At 43.0% G+C, this 23,396-nt stretch overlaps 1 protein-coding gene across 4 annotated transcripts in view; it reads right to left on the bottom strand.

Annotated features, from left to right (window-relative positions):
• Positions 1–23,396, bottom strand: part of NAXD (NAD(P)HX dehydratase) — a 50,311-nt gene that overhangs the window by 3,068 nt on the left and 23,847 nt on the right. For 3 of the 4 annotated variants that reach the window (XM_048941723.1, XM_048941694.1, XM_048941714.1), the window contains 4 exons: positions 9,496–9,546; positions 9,310–9,414; positions 8,827–8,947; positions 1,080–1,200 (listed from right to left, as the gene is read on the bottom strand). In XM_048941723.1, coding sequence (XP_048797680.1) covers positions 1,080–1,200; positions 8,827–8,947; positions 9,310–9,414; positions 9,496–9,546 — 398 coding nt within the window. The other variant, XM_048941704.1, reaches the window with a different exon arrangement.

The following is a 23,396-nucleotide window of genomic DNA, read 5'->3' as shown; positions in this document are numbered from 1 at the left end:
TCCAAATACCCAAGACTGAAAAAATACAGAAAGAACTGGAAAGATACCTAGAAAATGAGAGAGACTGCTGTGTGAGGAAATGCTGCAAATACAATCTTTGGAAGAGATGATAAGATGGTAATGCCAACATTTGCTCAGCAAATTCAATGAAACACTCCACATCTTTTTCTCATGCAAGCTACCATTTCATGTACTACCAAAGGGTATATTACTACTGCTGCTACAACACCAGATGGGATGTACAATCACACTAACGACATATTTGAGAAGTACTTGGGAAAATCTTTTTGTTTAGTGGATTAACAAACATAATAAATTATTGAAAATAAGGGTAACTAAGCGTATTTTTTTTTTAAACAAGTATTTAGACTAAGAAAAAGCCTGATGCTTCATTACTTCAGGCTGCAGTCTACATTCTTAGCTCACTACATTCTGGGAAGAAGAACTGTTGTTCCCTAACAACTGCTTGTCATCCTTTACATTTCACTTAGAGCAGCTTCTTTCACAGACCCCAAAACTCTACAGACCAAGCAGTCAGATGGGAATTGATGCAACTCAGCAGACGAGCCAGCAGCCAGCTGCAGGTGAACGTCTGCTTTATGTATGAGCAAACAGGGCAGCTGCTTGGCCTTAAAACTGTCACCCTCTTGGAAACCTGTATTTTGTTTTTGAGTTTCAACCCACCTGCTCCACTACCTTACTTTAGTGAATTCACCAAGTTACAAAAGCAAAACTACATCAAGCTTGGCTCTGAGCTACACAGATGTTACTGAGAGTGACCACTACCTGCTTACCCTTCACACTTCCTGCTTACATTCAGCTGTTTTGGAAACACACCCTCCATACAGAAGTGTCTGTGGGAACTGAGCCAAGATCACACTCTTCTTCTGCCTCCAACTTGGGACATGTTTGTCTTGTGATGTACCTCAGCTCCAGAGCACACTTGCAAAACTGCATGGATGCTTCAGACCCAGTGACTCCTCCAATTTTATTTGGACATGTCTAGAGCAGGACTACAGCAGTCGCCACAGGGGAACACAGACTCACAGCAATGAAGACATCATTAACAACATCCATACCCGTTTGTTTTTTCTGCTCCAGCCAGAAATGCCCAGTGCGCTAAGACTCCGAGGGAACCAGAAAGGAGGTCTCCTTGTCCTCCACATCTCCGGCTGCTTCCTTCGTGACTGCACACAAGCACTGTGAACGAGCAAACCCAAACCAGTCAGGTGCATTGCTTCTATACACCGTGATATTGCTGCGGCTGTGGGAGCGAAGCTCTGGGGGAACTCACAGGCAGCAGCATATGCTGAAATACGCTATTTGTTAACAACAACAAAATTAAATTGTGTTAATATTAAAAAAAAACAACAACAACAAACCACTTTCCAGTTACTTTTCACTCCTTTGTAGTGACGTGGCACAACGCTGTTGCTGTTTCCATTCCACTCAGCCTGCAGAGAACGCTGCCGCCCAGCAGTTTAGTGCTCCATGTTTCCATACACCACCAATGCCACCATTATATGCACACACACCCCACAGTGGCCCAGATCTCCCCACTGCATGTGTGCATCTCTGCAGAGCCTCAGCCCTTCAGAGTTCACAACAGTAAACCAAGGCTTTTCACATGGAGTAAGTGCAAAATGGAACTCAATTCTGAAGCCACCTGTGCACATCAGAAAGCAAGTTTACTGTAAACAGTCTTTTCTTTAGGCTTTGTAGAAATCAAAGGCAAAAAGAGATCTCTGCCAGTCAGCAGTGTCCTGAGAGTCCATGCATGTCTCTGTCAGCAGCGTTGCTGTGGGTAGGTCTGTCAGATAGCAGCTGCTGCCTTTCTGGTTTTGGTACACCAAGGTCCTTGTTCAAACTGATCTCTGTGGAGCTTTAACTATGAGGGACAAGCAGATGGTTTCACTGAATGTAAGACCCTTGCTCTCCGCTCTCAGCAAGTCCAAAAGTAGGAAGCCAGTTATTAGCATGCTCCTGGGCAAGCAAAGCACACAAGGCAATACGAAGCAAGGCACTGCTTGTGCCAACAGCTTTCACCTTGGGATTCTCCAAGGTGTGCGACAGAGCAGCCTAGGAGTTTTGAAGGGATTACCATCCCTATTTTTTAGAGTAACCGTGTCTTTCAGATAATGGGAAAAATCTGCCTGCGCACAAACTGACGGCCTTGCAGGTAAAACTTGAACAGCAAGATTTAAAACAACCTACTTAACACAAGCAAACCTTCCCAGTTCATTTGCACAGCTCATTTCTTTGTTACTCAGTGCAGCGGAGAATTGTACTTCGCTTCCATTGCTTCCCAACTCTTCCAGCGGTAATTGCTGGGCTCACGAGGCCGGGCAGCTGTGCGTTTTTGCTGCCACTGGGAGGGCAAAGATTCATTAGTCACCACCAACACAGCAGACACCGCTGCAGCGCTCCCAGCACTTCATTTTCCCAATTGCTCTTCTCCCTCCCTTCCCCTGGCCCCCAAATTAAGATTCCGGAGGTGTTTCTCAGTGAGCAGTAGTTAATGTCAAATTTCACAAGTGTAATACTCTTCTGAGGGTGGTATTTGAACAAGGTATGCCCTCTTAGGTGGATTTTTTTATTTCTTTATTTATTTAAATACAGTGCTTTGGAGAAATTACCTCTAATTCTGTTACTTTGAAGATGGTATCTCACAGGATTTTCACTTTGAGGTCTTGAACTCCTGGCAGGAGGCAGGATGGAAATCCTCTGTTCAAAAGCTTTGAGGCCTTCTGACTGACAGCTGAGCACAAGCCCCTGCTTATTAGCTGTATGTCACCATCTGCCACTATTCTGCAGCCCCACAACCTTACAGTCAGTTTTGAGCTGTGCAGGGAAGTAAGATCTGCTCAAACTAGGCCAATTATAATACCCCGCTACAAAAAAAGAAGTGCTCTTTTGTTTGTAAGTCTCAAATATGTGCAGAGTACCTCACAGGCAGCAACAAAGGCAGACCTTTGTACTCTGCACAGAGATGGTGGAAAACAAATCCAAGCAATAGCTTCAAAGCAGCAGAATTACAGGAAATTCACTGAATGAGGGGGAAAGGTATAACGCCCGGCCAGTTCTCGCACAGAGGCTCCACTCCTCAAAGAACATCCCTCAATAAAAGGACGATGAACATTACAACAGGCAGTGTGAAAAGGAATGAAAAGCTCCTCTGAACAACAGTCGCTGTTGAGAGCTTTTAAAACAAAAGAAGGAATCCCACAGCAGCTGATGTGACAGCCTGGCGTGCTGCCCAACCCGCACAGGACAAAGTCTTCCAGATGCTTTTCTCAATCTTCTCCTACCACAGTAAGAACACCCTGCTGCCTTCCTCACCCCTGCCAACCCAACACCCCAACTGAATGTGCCCCACTGCCTGCACAGAGCAGCTCTTCAGCCACCACGTGGGTGCCCTCCTGACACCACTGCACCAGCAGTGCCAAGTGGTGCTGATGCCACCAGAGCTCTGTTAGATCACAAGGAGTGGTGTGGGTTGGAAGGGAGCTTTAAGATCACCCAGTTCCAACCCCACTGCTGTAGGCAGGGACGCCTCCCACTTGACCAGGTTGCTCAAAGCCCCATCCAGCCTGGATGGACACGAGTGGATGAGGTAAATAGAAAAACAAGACCTTCAGAGGCAAAAACAGGCAGCCGATGTCAGCTGGATCGAGGTGCTCTGCTCTGTTTTTGAATAGCTCCTGGCAACCAGATCTGATGTCATTATTTCACAGGGCAATGATCTGAAAAACTAACTCAGTATAATTAATGGCAGACTTTTAATGAAAACCAATTTATGCCAGGCAACCTTCTGAAAAAAAAGTCAACCTGACTCCCTAGCACTATGGAGCACACAGACCTGTAGTAAGCAGCTGAAATAAAAAGGCTGTAACTGACAAAATCTCTGAGTGAAATAAGGCAAGAAAGATCGACTACAGCCAGAACAACCACAGCCCTGCTGCAACAATTTCAACACCATCTCAACAATTAAACAGCACGTAAACATTGCCAGAGCTGTATGCAGCAAATACAACACCCTGGCACACAGAGGCACACAGGTTTCTTGCCTACAGAAGTCCATTAAAACAATTTGTAACAACAGGAACAAGAAATGAAGGCTGTCACACTGACAGAATATTGGAAAGTAGAAATTCTCAAGCTTTATGTACTAAACAATTCAACATTGAGCCCCACATTTCCTGGATAACTATAGGAAAATTATTTAGTGGCTCTCTGCCTAACATAAATCAGGCCATGGAATAAGTTACCCTCAGTCCCTTTTCAGCATGCCTTGAAGATAAACATTAGCATTTTGGGAAGCATTCAGACCATGGCCTCATGCTACCCTTTATCTCTACCAGCAAGCTTTGAACCAAAGGAGCTCACAGCCCAAACTGTGCAGGCAGATCAAAACCCAAAAGCATGACACATTTATTGCTATTCTATGCTTAATTCAAAACAAAACAACGAACACACAAACAAACAAACAGTCAGTGATGTAAATGAAAATAGCTGTCATGACAGCTTAAAAAAAAACAAAACTAGAATTTAGTAGCTTTGTTGATATCAAACACTGTGAGCTGACTGGGAGGCATGAATTTTGATATAGCTATCTATACACAAGCAGCTTCTAATTCCCTCCAGGCATGAGGCACCTACAGCATCTCCACAATCTCCACAATGCCAGCACCTCACCACCCTCTGAGCAAAATATTTCTTCCTAACATCTAAACTAAAACTCTCTTCTTCTAGTCTAAAGCCATTCCTCCTTATCCTATCACTATCAGACCATGCAAAGTTGGTCCCCTCCCTCCTGCTTATAAGCTCCCTTAAACTCCTCAACTGATGTGGAAAAATGTAAGTTGGCTTTTATATAAAGGGTGCTTATACTTTCATATTCACTAATCACACTGCTAAAACTTAGCTAGGTCCTTGAGTGTGACATATTAGGTAATACAGGTAACGAATGTTAAAAGAAAACAAATTTTGTATTTCTTTCCTTGGATGGGTGCAGGAGCCAGGGAATGGATGTTATAATAGACAAGTAATGACAGGGAGGCAGCAGGCTGAGCTGAGCACGTAGTTGACAAGAGAGTGGGACCATGGATGGTAACCAAGAGCTCTGTTTTGCCTGGACTGCAGAAGCAGGAGTGGAGTTGAAGACAGTGCCTTTCACTTACAATCTAGGCAGAATCTACTGGGCAGCCAGAGACTGACAGGCACCAAACAGCTTCTTTTCTAGCCATGTAGGGAATAAATGGCAGAAACTCTTAAGTAGTGTTTGGGGATTCAGGGCAAGAGATATTTTTCACCCCATATCAGTAAACCTTACTCCTTTTCACATGCTCTGCTTTTCTTGTCCATGCTGTTGGGCAACAGGAGAGAAATGTTTTGTTATAGGCTCCAGGTAGGAGCAGACAAGAGGCAGCAACTGGCTGGTTACAGTGAGCCCTGCTTTGGGAAAGGAGGAGAGAACAGACGCAGGTGCTGGCAAAAGTATAGGAAAAACTCATCGTAGCATTAAATCAAAATGAAACAAAAACCAAAAAACCCCAAACAATCAACAAAATAAATTCTCTACTTCAAGGACCCAGCCAAATTTTAAACTTGCTAGGAACTAAGATGGGTATAACCACACTTTATTATTGCCCAGTTCTCCAGTGAATTATAAAAAGAAAGCCTTAGAGAGCTGTGCCATAGTGAATAAAAGCTGACTTACCTTTTCCCCATAGGCTGAGTACTCATTCCTACCCTGGTCAGTGATGGCACTGATATCACCTACTAAGAGCATGGTGAAGCTCATCTTTGTAGAGCAGGGAATCAACAAGTGTAGACCAAGCTATAATGTGAAATTGCAAAAGGAAAGAGAAAAAGAGTATATAAAACTTAATTTAAAATCTTGCCAATTACGTTTACAGGGCAGTTGGCAGCTCATAACTGAAACTAAGACATTGTAGGAGAGCCTCATTTATAGTGGAGGATCGTTACTGGTTTTACAGAGGCCACGTATGTGATTCAGTTCTGATTTTAAGGCTTCAAAGAACCTCTTGAATCATCTGATGTGATTTGTATAAAACAACCTTAAAGGTGTCCTGACATTTTACAGTTTGGGAATCTATCAGCATTCTTGATATGCTATTCTCATAGCTAATTTCTTTGACTCTTAATAAAATCTGCCTTACTTGTGATGTGAGTTTGTTTAAACTTCAGCTTCCAATCAGAGCTTATTGTGCTGGTTTGTTCTGATTACAGTTATCTGCTAACAGCAACCCTTCACCAACAACGCCTGTACTTCCAGCTCACTATCAAAGCACTTTATGACAAAGGTAAGTTGTCAAATGTATTTCCTACAGACACATGAATAAAAGTACACTGAAAAAAACCCACTACAGTCAGATCTAAGCTAAAAAGTATTCACCAAGCCCTTGTTTTCCCTGCTGCAAAGCCCTGCCTCCTCAAAAAGCTTTCCTTCCACACCAGCCAAGCACTGCACACCACAGCTACATGCCTAAGTTTGCAATTTCTACTTTTTCTGGAGAGCAGTGACACTTAATCCTTCAGAAAGTATGCATGCATTATCTGCCCAAAGGAGAACGTTTAAAAGTGATGCTAGACATCACAGTATTGGTGTGCTAGGCACAGGAGCTCAAGCACGAAAGGCCTAAAAACAGATAAGGCTAAAGCATGATAGAAGATGATATGAAAAATAAAAGGCAAAAGGAGAACACAGATGTTTTCATAATATTTGGTTGTGCTCAGGGGACACTGCCTGATCCAGTGGTCTGCACTTCCCTCACACTGGAATCATCACGTATGTTGTCTCAGCTGAAAAACAACGACATCGGATCAAAAGGACAGACAGATGAAAAAAGCAGTGAGTTAAGAATGGAAAACCTGGGAGAGAACTCAAGGTCAGCGACACAACAGCATGCTCTGTGCTGCATTGGAGGAGCCCTTCAGAAATCAACCAACGGCGTTTCTCAGACCCAGAGAACGTTTTTGTTAAAAGGAAGCTGAAGCCTTTTCTGCAAAATTCTCAGGAGCTCTTTACCAGCAACACAAAACCTAAACACAGTGTTTGCAGTAGACACTATAATCTGTATTCAACTTGACAACTGCTTTCTCGTGGCTCAGCAGTGCTACCTGTGACGTCTGCAATTCAGGAGAGAGAAAGCCATCAATCATATAACCAATGTAAGAACACGAACGCGGCCTATAGCTGTATCAAACAATTGCTACAAAGGCACAGAGTTGTTTTTATTTCAAATTAAAAAGCTGCTTTGCTAAGAGAAATAAAATCAGAATGTTAGACAAAGGAAAAGGTGGGGGGGAAAATAACAGTGAAAGCCCCAAAAAGACATAAAACACCAGATTTGTGCCACGCCTGACCATTCAAAATTGAAATTGCAGACTTTTAGTTGCTTCCTCCCTTTTTTGAACCTTGCACGACAAGAGACAACAGATACTGAGTGTCTCCTCTCTGCAGCAAGCACTGAGAATATACCTCTCAAGAAGAGCAACTCAAAAGATCAGAGATGTACGAGGCAGTGTGCTTAGTCAGAAGTGTCACCCAGTTTTCCCAACAGTCATCACAAAAGCAACAAACCTGCACAAAAAGTAACACGGTTGACAGAAAAACCACAGGAAGATTTGCTGCAGTACTCTAAAGGTCTCTAACTGACCTAAACTGAAGCCATGGTATTTCTTCCTCTGGCATGGATCATTCTCCCTTAAGCGTGGACTGATAGTCCAAGGCTGCAAATCAAGTCAGCTGTTGGTACAAATATGACAGCAGACCTTATGTAAGGCAGTGTGGGTGCTGCATGACCCAAAGTCCTTCACCACACAGCCATAACTACACTGTTTCCAATCTCAGCTTGCTTCACAGTCTGCTACAGTACCTGTGCTAATGGGGCTACGTGGAAGGTGGCTCTGCACAAACCAACTGTGGTACTACACGTGTTTTTCTGTTATAAAAGACTCCCATTGCTTCTAATAATAAAAAAGGATATGCAAAAAGATTCTGAAAACATCAGTATTTATCAGAGTTCAGCATTTCAAGTAATTAGGGGCAGGGCTGCTGCTTGTTATGTATGTGAAATAATGCCATGCATTCAAAATGGGATGAGGACACTCATGAATTCATTTTACACTTATCCCAGCAAACAATCTTAACATAAGACAAGCAGCTAATTTCATTAAGTGCACTTAAACTATATTAGTAAGTGACAGTTTTTAGAAGTTGTAATGATGATCTAGAGCTAAATTAAAGTTGTCAGGGCTAATATATAAGTCATATAGGTACATACTAATCTACAACCCCATGGAGGACAATAACAAGCAACTAAGCAGTCCATGAACCTCAGAACATCATCTTTTCAGACACATCAACACATGGTGTAACAGCATTATTCTGCATGGATTTAGCAGTGACACCTGCACTTAGACCATTTCAGTGAAGGACTTTTAAACAGCTTACAAAAATAATGAACAGGGGGTTGAAACTTGGTGATCCTTGGGGTCCTTTCCAACCCAAGCCATTCTATGATTCTGTGAACGAGTTTCTTAATATGCATTTAGTATAGGACATTGGTTACAGCCATTTACATTCAAAATAATATCAACAACTTTTTTTCAGCAACTAAATTGCTCTTTTTAAAATACCAACTCACATAAGGCACCTAAAGGTGATCTGCAAAGACAGCCTTTCCCCCCCTTCTCAATTGTCAGAATACAGCCAGCCAGTTATTATACAGTCAGCCACTGGCCTTCAACTGAAAACAAACAAAAAAAATCACACTGCTGAGAGCAAAAGGTCTCACTTACCTTTCTCTCCATCTGAAATAAGATCTCGTTCTCCCTTTTGAACAACTGTCAAATTCCCCAAGGCTTGGCTGAGTCTTAAAACACATCCATGATGATCACTACTGTCTACGGGGTCTCTAAGCTATAACACAAGAATTCCACACACAGTACGTATTTTATTACTAGAACAAAACATTCTAACACACACGCTAGCTACTTGAGCATGTGTGGGGAAAAGAAAAAGCATCATCATCAGTCTTTCCAGGTATTTTTACTCTATACCCATTGCAGTGCCAGAAATACCTAAGAAATGGTCTCCCATAAAGGAGAGCTCTGTTTAAGAATATGTATTGCTGAGGCAATTATGCCCCAGAATGAAAACCCAGACAATGCTTATCTTGCATATAAAACCAGCATGTGATGTTTAGCCCAGTAATTGGGTGTTTAAAGCCTTTGAGACTAAACTTGTGTGTACTTAAGTATCAAAGAAGGAAAATAGCTCACCATGGCCTCATATAGTCTGCTAAACTCCATATAGTTAGGAGTAAGAATAGCTCGCTGGTACCCTTGAATAAGAGAAGGCTGCTGGGAAATAAGCCACAATCCATCCTGCAAGAAACAGCAAGAGAAACATTTTCTGAATAGATTCTTAAATGTCAAAGCCACTGAATCAATCAAAAATGTACTTACAGCATCGATAATGATAGGAATTCCTTTCAGTTTTGATTTTTCTATAATAGCCTGCAAAAAAAAAATGCAGGTAACTTTAAGACACTTGCATTTTCTTCCTGTCTAAAAGGTAGGTGCTGTACTGTAAGTCTGGTGATACAACATGCTTTTTAACAGCAAAATAAATTTTATTACGTTCTTTAAAGTAAAAGAAGGCATTTTCATATCCATTGGTAATTTGACAGTGGCATCATTCCCTCCCTAGTTCAAGCAGTCACAAGAAGGTTCCTACATACAGTTGACACAGCGGTACTGATAAGCAAAGAAGAAAACAATGCCTAACTCACTCCTCTGATGGAGGAGACTCGTGATGCCAACTTAAGTCACATATAGGAAATGTACATCTCCAAGTAACAAAGGAGAGAAAAATCCAAATGAGTAACGTCAATTAATTAATTTCCAGGGTACTATATGTACCTCTGTTCTTACAGTCAGAATAAACACAGCCCACAGTGCTTCCTGTAAATTACTAATGATGGAATACACATAGCCTCATTCACTCCTACGCAATTCTAATTTTTCCAGTTGCAGTAGCAATGTTTCCCTTCTGTATCTAAATAGATGACCAGAACACAGCAGCGTGCTTCAAACCAACATTACTTCTGCTCGTTTGGGCACTGTTTTCATGTAAGCGTGAGACTGAAACACGACCCACTGCAACAAGCCTGAGGGCTTCTCTCAGTACACAGCTGCAGCTGCGTTAGGAGCCACTACAGAATATAAACCTCTCCATTACATGTACACACTTGCACAGGTCTCAGCTTGGGCTGCATTTCACAGACTACCAGCTGTAACCCCCTCCTGAGATTCCAGGGGAATGCCACAGGTCCTCTTTTGTATTCAGTTGCCTGTACAACTCTGAACAGCAAATTTCATACAACTCATACCATTCAGCTACTACAAAAATATTCAAATTTACAAATAAGTGTATTCAGCAGCTGCGTGAGGAGCACAGCTAGCTAGCTGTGGCATCACTGAACTCTAGGTAGACTCTCTTTGAAAGATTTAAAAAAACTTACAAGATAAAAGAATCATAGAATGCCCTGGGCTGAAAAGGACCACAATGATCATCCAGTTTCAACCCCCTGCTGTGTGCAGGGTCACCAACCACCAGACCAGGCTGCCCAGAGCCACATCCAGCCTGGCCTTGAATGCCTCCAGGGATGGGGCATCCACAATCTCTCTGGGCACTCAAGGCCAGGATGGATTGGACTTTGAGCAACCCATAGTGGGAGGTGTCTCTGCCTATAGCAAGGGGTTGGAACTAGGTGATCTTTAAGGTCCCTTCCAACCCAAACCATTCTATGATTCTTTATTCATTAAAATTATCCCATCACAGAAACTGTACTGCTTTGTGCCTGCTGTTTTAACTTAATTTAAATTACATTTGATTTGACTCAATGGTTACATTAAGACAGTGCTGCGGATCTAGCACCCAGGTTCATATTTTCTTCTGTGTAAATGAATGTTACACATCCACAAGTCCAATTACCTTTGAACTGTAGGCTCTTCTTAGTAGATATTATATAGCACTGAACTCCAAGAGGTTAACAAGATAATGTGTAAGAAGAAACATCCCCCAGAATTTTTGATGATATGGATACCATTCACTGCAACCTCATTTTTTAACCAGTTTTAATTAGAAAGAATATTTTTTGTTCATTAGCAGCTTCCTCAAATTTCTTCAGTACACTTAAAATGACTAGTGTCCCACTTCCAATGAAGATGAATCCTCAGTTTATTCTGGTTTCAGCATACCAATCTTTCTTAATGCTTCATTTTTCAGAATAGAATAAACATTTCTCCTAACCAAGTCTGATGGAAGACATCACACCTCAGAAGTCAGTATCTTTCCAAACAATTCTTTTCACTTTATTTTCATTGATCCAATGAATTAATTTTGCCAAAGTGTTTTCTGCTTCTGAAACAATTAAGGTTTGGCTGTTGCTGTTACTGTCTGGTCCCCTGACTACTAGCTAGAATTTCTCCTTACTATATATATATATATATATAACAACAGGTTAAATCAATGAATTCTGAAGGTTCACTGTTCACCTCAAGAATTTATGCTTAAGGGAAAAAAAAGGTGGAATTTACAAGCACAGCAGGTACAGGTAAATAGCTTCTGGAAGGCCGGGTCACTGGCACACCCCAGAGAAATAAGACATTTCTTTCTAACAACATTTTGAACTCCCATTTCTCTAACATGCTCTCCACAATCTAAGTGAGGCATTTGACCTCTGCTCTGAAGAAAAATTCCATCTTGTTAAGTAAAATCTACTGGCCAAGCAACTTCTGTTGTGTACTGAGCCTCCGAGGTATCAATTTCTGATCTCACATTGAAGCAATCTTTGTTTTCTCTTTCTCCCTTTATAAATCAAACAGGGGATACAAAGTCCATTCCCTTACTTAGAAAGCTTTTTTTAATTCAAAAAAAAGAAAAATCCAAAAGTAATTATTTTCCTTTCTTCCTGTTCCATAAATCCAGACAGAAGCTGCCTGTTGACAGACACGGAACCTCAGAGAGGAAGTTGTGGGGAGAAAAGGGATAATGTGGTAACCATAAAAATCAGAAATAAGAGAGCTCTCATAACATAATCACCTCCTGAAGGGCACGATATTCATTGGAGAACCTCCGCTTCTTATCGATTGTGGACAGGATTCATCTCACCTGCTGCCATTTAAAGGTCAAAAGGCTCAGTACAGGAGTGCATCTGGCTTAGGCATTGCATTTAGGGTGGCATGGATCACCTGCAGATGTATCTGTCCCTCCTCAGTTCTCATAGAGAGAGCAGAGAAGACTTACTGCTGTAATTTCAGGAATCAAGAATTAAGTTTCCTCCACCTTTTCAACACTCCATTACTGCAAATGCAGCATACAAGAGTTATTTTAATAAGAGGTGCTTACAGCAACAATGGCTACATCCTCTATGGGGACTGTTTTATTTCTGGAAGCAGAAAGATGAATTTTCATCCGAAAATGCACCTCCATGTTCAGCATGGGCTTTCCTGTGTTAGTACTTAAGAGTGATTAGAAGAACCTTCATTGTGATTGTATAATAAATACAGCTCAGGATAACTTCACTTTCCACCAAAATCTATCTAATGTTGTCTAGTAGGACTCCTCCTAAGAGCAAGAACTAGCTGCTCACTTCTGTCCCAAGCAATAATCACTTACATGGGAAAGGGCTTAGAATATTGCTAATTAAAACAACTAAAAAATTTTGCTAATAAAACACCCAAATTCCAAAGTTAAGGCAGGTCTGCACACAATTAAACACCAGCACATACAGCTATGAATGATGAAACTAAACACTGCCTTTTGAAACGACCCGAGATTCACACACCTCCTGAAGCTGCTGTAAGGGACAACTTTCCACACAGTTAGCATTTGCTAGTGGCCAGAAATACCTGACATTTAGGAATGCCCACAATAGTGTCCTTTGGTGAGTACAATTTTTAGTGGAGGTCCTAAAAGGAAGGGAACCAGAGAGGATAAAATTAAACTCAATCTACTCCCACTCTACTCTTGAAACACACAATTCCCTGAAAAATCTTTCTCCTGTGACTGGCCATCTGGGACTTGTATGGCAGCAACCTACTCAGTAAGAGCTGAGAAACAAGCTGTGTTACAGCAGGAGCCAGTGCTCTACCTGGATAAAGGTAACCCCTTACTGTAACTGGGAAAATTTACAGAGTAAGGGCAAAGAATCTCCGTGTTTATCCGCTGAAACACAATGTATTAATTTCAGTAGAAATCTCTGTTCTCTGTTCCAGCTTTCAAATGGCAATTATAAAACAGACTGCCAATAGAAATAGAAAGCCAAATTTCAATTCTTTGTTGAAAAACGAAGCAAAACTCACTGAAACAGGACAAAGGGAAATGGCTTTAAGCTGGAAGAGGGTAGATTTAGACTAGATATTAGGAATAAATTCTTTACTGTGAGGGTGGTAGCACACTGGAACAGGTTGCCCAGGGAGGCTTTGGAAGCCTCCACCCTGGAGGTGTTCAATGCCAGGCTGGAGGGGGCTTTGAGCAACCTGGTCTAATGGGGGGTGCCCCTGCCTATAGCAGGGGATTGAAACCAGGTGATCTTAAAGGTCTCTTCCAACCCAAACCATTCCATGACTCTATGAAAACCAGAACCAAAAATACATGAAATCAAGATCATCCATGCTGGAAAGGACCCGACGAGGAAGAAGCTTGGAGAAACAAATGGGCAGGATACTACTGAAAGAAGAGAAGGTAAAAAATGGAAAAAACCCAGCCCACTGAATGATTTATCCAGTCTACAGCCTGTGACCTTTGCCTTGAAACACGATGGTCACCAATGTCTCAGTAATAAAGACATGCAGGACTCTTGCACAGATTCACCATTCTAATCGAAAAAAGGGAGTGGACTGATATGAATGAGTATAAGACACTGTCTGCAAGAAACAAGAACTAGGAGCAGAATGGAGGGAACATTTCCATTCCCTCCATGGGAAAGGAATGGACTGCAGTGGAGCTCCCGGGGACAACTGGAGGACCAGACTGCCAAGGAAGTCTTCAGAGAGCATGAATCCCAAGGCACAAGGAACAGACACCAGGCAGCATGCTCAAGGGAACATCCACAGCTTCTTACAGCCGGTCAGAACTCCTCCCACCTCCTGCATGGATCAGCAATAGCACACGTGTTCTACTTACTCTGCCTTTGTTCAGCAGTATACAACCTGGCTCTCAATGGGATCACAGAAAAGACCATCACGTACTGTTCTGCCCACATCTGACTTAAGTGTACTTTCCTGCTTTTAAAATTAGATGTGCATGGGCAGAAAGAATATCTGCAATGATATTTGAAATATTAGTAGAAGTAAACTTGTGGTTTTCCTGATGAACTGGTTTAGTGACACAATAACCTTGGCGTTCAGTATTTGAAAGGGAAAAATAAGGAAATTGAGGTCAATGGTTTCAATAAAAGATTGAATCTTAATGAAACAAACAGAAAACCACTGTAGCAGCATATGAAGCAGCAACATTTATCTCACAATTGCAATTAATTTTCTCTAAAGATACATCACACTCTCATCGTTTTACCTTGCAAAGGAAAGATACTGTGGGCAAGGTTTCCTTTACTGACACCAGCAATAAACAGTGCATTTCTTAGGTCCCTTAAAAAGAGCCATGTCCCAGACCATTCCTGGCAAAATTCCTTAACCTGTGTGTTTGAAGACAGTTCAAAACTCAGCATACCATAATACTGGATAGCACTGACCACAAAATCATCCTAACACCCCAGTAAGCAGTATACCCTTGCTATAATCTCTATAAAAAGTGCATTCTATTTCAATCTGAAAATGCCAAGTATGCAACTAAATTTTCTGTTAGATATTCCAAAGTAAAGACAAAATATCTTCAGTGGGCTACTGAGCAGATGAGGTCTTTTAAACAACAGTTTGCATGTCTACAACTCGTCAGCAACGAGACTTCTGTGAATAATGTCTTCACTTGTCCAAATAGGTAACTGTCAGATTCCCTTGGCATCTGGGCACTACGTACCTTGCAACCAAGTCTATTTTCATGTACCTGGAACTCCAGTCAGCTGAGGCCTGCAAAGTTCATCAGCATTACAGAATTATTGGAGTTGGAAGGGACCTTTAAAGCTCAACTCCCCTGCAATGAACAAGGGCATCTACACACCCACAGCTCAATCAGGTTGCTCAGAGCCCTGCCCAGCCTGACCGTGGGTGCCTCCAAGGATGGGGCACCCACATTTCTGGGCAACCTGTTCCAGTGCCTCACCAACCCTATTGTAATAAACCTTCTTCTCATATTCAGTTTAAACATCCTTTCTTTTAGTTGGAAACCATTTTCTTTTGTCCTATCACCAGAGACCATGCTTTAGCAGTCCCCTTCCTTCTTATAGCCCCCCTCTAGATACTGAAAGGCAATTATCAGGTCTCCCTGGAGCCTTCTCCAGCCTGAGCAGCCCCAGCTCTCTCAGCCTGTCCTCATAGGGGAGGTGTTCCATTCCACAGATCATTTCTGTGGCCCTCGTCTAGATGTGCCCCAACAGGTCTGTGCTGAGGACTCCACATCCAGATGCAGTACTCTAGGTGAGGTTTCAGCACAGAGTAGAGGAGCAGGATCACCTCCCTTATCCCGCTGGCCATGCTTCTTTTGTATATGGTTGGCTTTCTGGGCTGTGAGGGCACATTGCTGGGTTGTGACCAGCTTGCCACCCACTAGTATCCCTAAGTCCTTTTCAGCAGGGCTGTGCTCTATCCTCACATCCCCCAGATTGCACTGATTTGGAGAGTGGGGGTGAGTTCCCACAATCCAGGTGCAAGACCTTGCACTTAGATTTGTTGAACCTCACGAAATTCTCCTGGGCCCACTGTTTAAGCCTGTCTAGATCTCTCTGGATGGCATCCCATCCCTCAGGCATGTGGACTGCATCGCACAGCTTGGTGTCATTTGGGAACTTGCTGTATTCAATTCCCACTGTCGATGTCATTGACGAAAATATTAAAGAGCATTGGTCCCAGTACTGACCCGAGGGTCAGTTATTCTACCCTGCAGTTCTCGGGCAGGGTAATCAAAGAGGCTGATAGAATCATTCTCCAAAAGCACAGATACTAGTTCAGAAATATTGGCAACACCGAGGTGACTGACATTACAGTTTAGCTCCACTGTTCATCATGTGCTACTAACCCAAAAACAGTGGGCTGACCTGGGCTCTCATCTGACTAAGCTGGAGTAGCCAGACTTGAGGCAGCACACTCCCTACCAGCTCCTACAGATGGGAACTAACACCATTAGGAAGTATTTCTGTGTTCCTTGCTTTGAGCCTGGAAAAATGCAGAGTTAGCACAGACTCAGCTTCATAGAGGTCAGGAGGCAGCTCTGTGGTAGAGATGCTTGGAAAATGGGCTTAGCAAGCACAAGTTTGTCGTCTTGAACAGCTTGAGGCAGGCAAATATTCCAAGTCCAGGCTGTGCTCAAGGCTACAGCCACAGCTGCTGGGGATGGCGGGGTGGGCAGGGAAAGGAACATCCCTAAACAGCATAGCTTTCACAGAATCACAGAATGGCCCCGGTTGGAAAGGACCTCAAGGATCATGAATCTCCAACCCCCCTCCACCACATGCCGGGCCACCAACCTCCCCATTTAATACTAGACCAGGCTGCCCAGGGCCCCATCCAATCTGGCCTTGAACACCTCCAGGGATGGGGCATCCACAACCTCTCTGTTCAGCCTGTTCCAGCACCTCACCACTCTCTCTGTAAAGAACTTCCCTCTGACGTCCAACCAAAATCTCCCCTCCCTTAACTTAAAACCATTTCCCCTTGTCCTGCAGTTATCAACCCTTTCATAGCTTTAATACAGAAGGTTTAAAAAATATGTGAAAACTGAAGTTTCGCTGCTTCGCATCGGAGCCACCTTCCAAGTTAACTGCTTTTTTAAGCTACTGGTGGAAACATGCAGTTAACTTCAAAAGGTCCTGCTCTGGTCTCTGTTAGTTCCCACACAGTAATCCAAGAACTCGCCCTCCTTCCAAAATTGAGCAATGTCAATCGAAGTCTTGCTTTGTGGGCAATTTATATATATCAGCTGCCCAACTGCCTCAGTTTTACCTATATACTCCTGTATGCATAACTATAACTAGCTCATTAATCACTCCCAGCTCTCGAACCTTACATATGAGATGATTAACTACTGATCACCACTCATACTACCTGAATGAAATAAACATTTAACAGAGAAAAATATCCCTTCCCTGACACAAATAGCATCTTTATCCATACTTTATGTGGCATTCAATGTACCTGGGTCTTTTGTCTTTTAACTCTAGTATCACGTGCTGGGCCCTTCTATCCAAAACTGCAGGTACACAGGAAAATATTTCATTTAAACCAGGCAGATGGTGAAAACAACTTTCCTAAAGAGTACCCTGCTACCTTATCAAGTGCTTTGGGAAATGTTAGAAGCTGCTGTTCAAACTAACAGGACTGAAAGTGCTGTAGATGGCAGTTATCAAAACAGTTCTGTTCTACATAAAGAGAAAAATAAGAAAGAATCATCTACTTGTAGATTCTCAGTTTGAATTTATAGCAGATCATCTGCCAACTTGGAGGAGGAACTGCAGCTTAACGTTTGCCTCAATCATATGCTAAAGTTTAAAAGTGATGTAATTGAAAATAACATCTGAACAGAAGAAGCAAAAGCCTCCAAAATGCTATTCCAGTTATGCAGAAAAAAGAACACTCCTTTTTAGTCACCTCCCATCAAATTGATGCACAACTAGAAACCACTTGGGATGCTATACTTAAGTATTCCCATCCCTAAACTCATACAAATCCGGCTTAAACGATAATCTTGTTTACTCCAATCTTAAGTAAGAATTCTGAATCAGAATGAACAAATGCACTAAGTTTTCACATGCTGTCTCACCCACTGAACACTTACAGTCAGAAAGCAAACTCCTTAAGGTTTCCAACTTACGGTTGGTTATGTTAATGTTCAATTTGGCATAAGATATTCCTGGTGAGTTCCTGGCATTTTGCCTTAAAATGAAACAAATAGACTTAATTTGAACTCCATAAGTTATCACTGCCAATTTCCTTTTACAGTTTCTTGCTGAATACTGCTCAGAAAGAGTTGAGAAGGCATTCAAAGCCAACGCTTTCCTTATGAACATCTTAAGCTTCAAAATCAAGTTAGACAACAATATAAGCCTGCACACAGAAAGCAAATAAACATCCCACTTAACCGTGAATGACTTTCATCAAGACCCATTACATATATTAGAGAATAAATCCTGCTTGCAAGCTGCATAAACCTGTATTTAAGGTTCTGTTAGCATATTTTCAAACACTGTTCTTCTAATCAAGACATCTGTGTGGAAGCTACTGAATACTAATAGTTCTGAGCATAAGCAGCAATACTGCTTAGCATAACCAACAGCATTTATCTGCCTAGGGCTGGTGTTCCCAAGTTGTACCTGCACCAGTATAACTCCTACAGAAACACAACTCTATCATATCCCTGCACCTGTCTCATCATAAGTGAAGATCTCCTCAGCCTAAATCCTGAAGCTGCGGGGCCTGAAGGTGGGAAATGAATCCCACCAACGAAACAGAAAGGCAGAAAGGCTGATACTTCATTTGAGGTGGGACCAGGAATCCACTAAAAGAAAAATCTTCAAATGGGATCCATGGAGGTGATCCGTGACAATGGCCCAAACTTCAGTTACTCCCAGCAAGAGGTACTTAAAGCCAAGAAAATTCCATGCAACCTTAACTAAAGATTCAAGAGAAAATGAATTTTCTGAAGTGTATATTCCAGCAGATAGAGATCTTCAGTAGAAAATGCTCTTTGAATAACTGGTGTGGGAGCCTCAGGAGGGTAGCACTGGGGAAGGTGAGAAGGCTGGTGTTATCTACCAACACCAGCGGTCAGAAATGGCAGCCAGGAAAGGCCTCAGTCAGGAGAAGAACCTCAGCTGGTATTCCACACATTTTATTGGAACTAAAACAAAGCTTGAGCATTGAGTAAGAGGAATGAGCGTGCAGATTGAGAACCCAGTCGATTTTACCCTGTAACGTGAGTTACACAGAGCTACTTTGCTATCAGCCATTACCTCTCATACAGAATGAAAGTAAGCCTGCTCTGCTGAGAACAGCAATTTAGCTTTGCTGCTGTAAGATGAAACACAGAAAGGCTGAGTCCAGGATTCAGTGCTACTAGTTCAGGAAAAGAGGCAATGAGCCCAGTGACAACAGAAAATGATTTTAACATCAGACATGCTTCAATTAGGATAAGGCTCTTCATAAGGACGAATGCTTTTCTCTACCTGATACCAACAATAACTGCTATTCCAACAGCAATTCTGTATCAGTCCACTTGAGAACAGAGCCAGTAACTACCCAATAAGAGATTCACCAAACTCAGAAGCAGAAAATTTGTCGGGAATATCACACTCATGACAGAATGAGAAAGGGAAAGATACAAAAAGAGGCTGGAAAGTGATAAGCACATAGCGAAGCCCATAAACACGTAACTGCCAGGCAGCAGGCAGATGCAGAACATCCGAAAGCATGCGGAATCATTGATTGCTCTTCCCAAGGACTACACAAGGAAGATAAAACTCCTTTCCAAAGTCTTCTTAGGAGCTGCATTCATCATCCTGCAGCATAGGAACTTGGTTCTCTCACAAATCTGAGGAACTGCTCTTCAGGTGGGAATTGCCCTGGTTCAATTCAACTCATGCTACAAGAAAAACCAGATCACTGTAAGAGCAGAAGTGCAAGCATCCCCGAAATGGTTGAATGAAAGTCCTTGTGGTGGGCAGATAAGATAGGGGCACAGTACTTCCATGTGAAATAAAAGGAAAATAGCCAATAACTTTAGAAACATGCTGCCTTTAAGCACTGACGGGCAACAGTATGAGCAACCTTGGCCTTGCTTGAAAGACAGCTAAACTGTCTCAACAGAGTCTAAACCAGCACCAGCTGCATACCAACGGCAGTGAACACAAGGAAGCAGTGGTACTTTTGTCTCCAGCCAATATCAGAGACATTGAAGGGGAAAAAGAGATAGCCTGATGTTGCCTACAAGGAAGCTGGCTGCAGAAGACAAGCTCTACAAAGGATGTGACAAAGGCACTTTGGAAGACTGAAGCAGAACAGGGAACAGAGACAATTCAATCTGCATGCTCCAGAGCTGAGAAGTGGAGGAGAAATGATCCTTTGTTCCTTCCTCTTTCAGTGGAATAGCTTGGACTGCTTATTTGCTCCAGGAGTCAGAGGTCAAGTCTAGAGCTTCTATATCTGCATGGAATCCAGCTTGACAAGTATTTGGACCCAACAAAAGATTTAACTGCTACATTTTTTTTGTGAAACTGCAGACTGATCCTGCAAACCCATACCTAGGAAGCATAAGATCTCACTCAGGCAGCTGAGGAGTAGTATGTAAAAGTTTTAGCACAGGCTCATAAAAGAGAGTGGGATATAACTTTTTGAGTAGCTTCTCGTAACAGGTCTTGTAAATAGAACTATAATCAAAATCAGTCAACCGTAGGAAAAAAAACTAAGAGTATGCCTTCAAAGAGTATCACTACACTCAGGAAAAGCATAAAAGAAAACTGATCATAAAATGCTTCTTTTCCAAAAGGTTGTTGAAAGGACTTGAAACACCATGCCCATGGAGGGCATTAACACAGTAGCCTTTCTGTGTCAGAAGGGAGACTATGAGAAAGGAGGGGACAAACTTGTTAGTAGTCTGTTATGATAGGACAAGTGGAAATGGTTTCAAACTAAAGCAGGGGAAATTTAGACTGGATATAAAAACAAAAATTTTTACAATAAGTGTTGCAAAGCATTGGAACAGGTTGCCCAGAGACATGGTCAATGCACTCCCCCCCTAGGCCAGGCTGGATCAGGCCCTGAGTAACCTGATCAAGCTGTAGGTGTCCCTGTTCACTGCAGGGGAGTAGGAAAAGATCTTTAAAGTCCCTTTAATCTCAAACAGTTCCATGATTCCATAAGTGAGAAGGAAGTAGGTATATCATAAAGATACAGAATCACAGAATGGCCCAGGTTGGAAAGGACCTCAAGGATCATGAATCTCCAGCCCCCCTGCCACATGCAGGGCCACCAACCTCCCCATTTAATACTAGACCAGGCTGCCCAGGGCCCCATCCAATCTGGCCTTCAACACCTCCAGGGACGGGGCATCCACAACCTCTCTGGGCAGCCTGTTCCAGCACCTCTCTGTAAAGAATTTCCCCCTGACATCCAACCTAAATCTTCCCTCACTCAACTTGAAACCATTTCCCCTTGTCCTGCTGTTATCACCCTTTCCAACAGTTGATTCCCCTCCTGTTTGTAGATTCCCTTTAGGTACTGAAAGGCTGCAATGAGGTCACCCTGCAGCCTTCTTTTCTCCAGGCTGAACAAGCCCAGCTCTCTCAGCCTGTCCTCATAGGGGAGGTGCTCCAGTCCCCTGATCATCTTTGTGACTTTCCTCTGGACCATCTCCAACAGCCCTCTGTCTTTCTTGTACTGGTGGCTCCAGACCTGGATGCAGTACTCCAGATGGGGCCTCACAAGAGCAGAGTAGAGAAGGACAATCACCTCCCTGTCCCTGCTGGCCAGTTCAGAGGTCCACCTTTCAAGTCTGTTGAGGTCCCTTTGAATGGCATCTCTTCTTTCCACCATGTCAACGTGATCCTTGTGGTTCCCTTCCAACTCGGGATATTCCATGGTGCTGTGATTACAAAGGCCCGCTGTGCTGTGGCCATTCACTTGTATGAATGAACCGCCAAGTGGTTCTGAATTGCAGCTCTTCCCCTCTGAAAGCACCCCTCTTCTGTTGGAGCCCAGGATACCATTTGCTTTCCAAGCTGCAAAAGCAGACTACTGGCTCATGCTGAATTTTTCATCCACCAGGACCCCAGATTCTCTGCAGGGTGCCTCTCAAGGGCTGCTCCTTCCAGCCTGTATAAATGCCTGGGATTCCTCTGGCCCAAGTACAAAACCTTGTACTTTGCTGTGTTGATCCTCATCAGGTTCACCCAGGCCCACCTTTCAAGTCTGTTGAGGTCAACCTGTGTCCAGATCTGGGGCCCCCACAAAAGAAGGATGCAGAGCTGTTGGAGCAAGTCCAGAGAAGGGCCATTAATGTGATCAAAGGGCTCTCTTACAATGAAAGATTGTGGGAGTTGTGTTTGTTTAGCCTGAAGAAGAGAAGGCTCAAGGGAGACCTCATTGCAGCCTTCCAGTACTTAAAGGGAGCTTATGAGCAGGAAGGGAAGAGACATTTTATACAGTCTAATAGTGATAGAACAAGGGGAAATGGCTTTAAACTAAAAGAGGGGAAAAACAGATTAACTATAAAGGTGGAAATTCTTTACTCAGAGTGCGGTGAGGCACTGCCACAGCTGCCCAGAGAAGCTGTGGTGCCCCATGTCTGAAGGCACTCAAGGCCAGGTTGGATGGGGCCCTGGGCAGCCTGAGCTGGTGGGGGGCAGCTCTTCCACAATGGGGGGTATGGAGCTTGTCAAGGAAGGCAATCCTCCCCCTCTACTCTGCCCTGGTCAAGCCTCACCTGGAGTACTGTATCTAGTTCTGGAATTCCCAGTACAAAAAGTGACAGGGATCTCCTGGAGAGAGTCCAGCAGAGGGCCACAAAGATGTTAAAGGGCCCGTAGCATCTCCCCTATGATGAATGGCTGAGCAACCTGGGTCTGTTTAGCCTTTAGAAAAGACTCAGAGGTGATCTTATTAATGTTAATAAATATCTTAAGAGTGAGCTTCAAAGGGACATGGCCAACCTCTTTTCAGTGGTCTGTGGGGACAGGACAAGGGGAAATGGCCATAAACTGGAGCATAGGAAGTTCCACAGCAACATGCAAAGGAACTTCTTCACAGAGAGGGTGATGGAGCACTGGAACACACTACCCAGGGCGGCTGTGGATTTTCCTCTGGAGATATTCAAGACCCAGATAGAAACAGCATCAGTCAGCTGATGGATCACTAAGCCTCATCACTTCAATGAGGAAAGAGGAATAGAGGAAACCTCTCATTGTCACTGCCACTCTGATACAAAACCCTGAAACAAAAGCAGACACTAATCTACATCTCAGCAATGTACTCCAATGACAGCATGCTGAGGTTAGCTTAAAGGAAGAGAGAGAACTACACTTTCAGCCAGCATCTTAGAAAAGTTTAATATAGCAATGCTATCATCACTTGCTTGGTTTTTGGAAGGTGAAGAGTGATACAAAGCTTAACATTCACTGCAGAAACAAGAGGGAGACAGCCTTTCCTCAGCACAGAGAAACACTATTCTTTCTTAAGCACACAACCAGTGTTCATTT

This window comes from Lagopus muta, chromosome 1, assembly GCF_023343835.1.
Source record: "Lagopus muta isolate bLagMut1 chromosome 1, bLagMut1 primary, whole genome shotgun sequence".
Classification (NCBI taxonomy): Eukaryota; Metazoa; Chordata; class Aves; order Galliformes; family Phasianidae; genus Lagopus; species Lagopus muta.
This window is presented reverse-complemented; position numbering and strand designations above follow the sequence as displayed.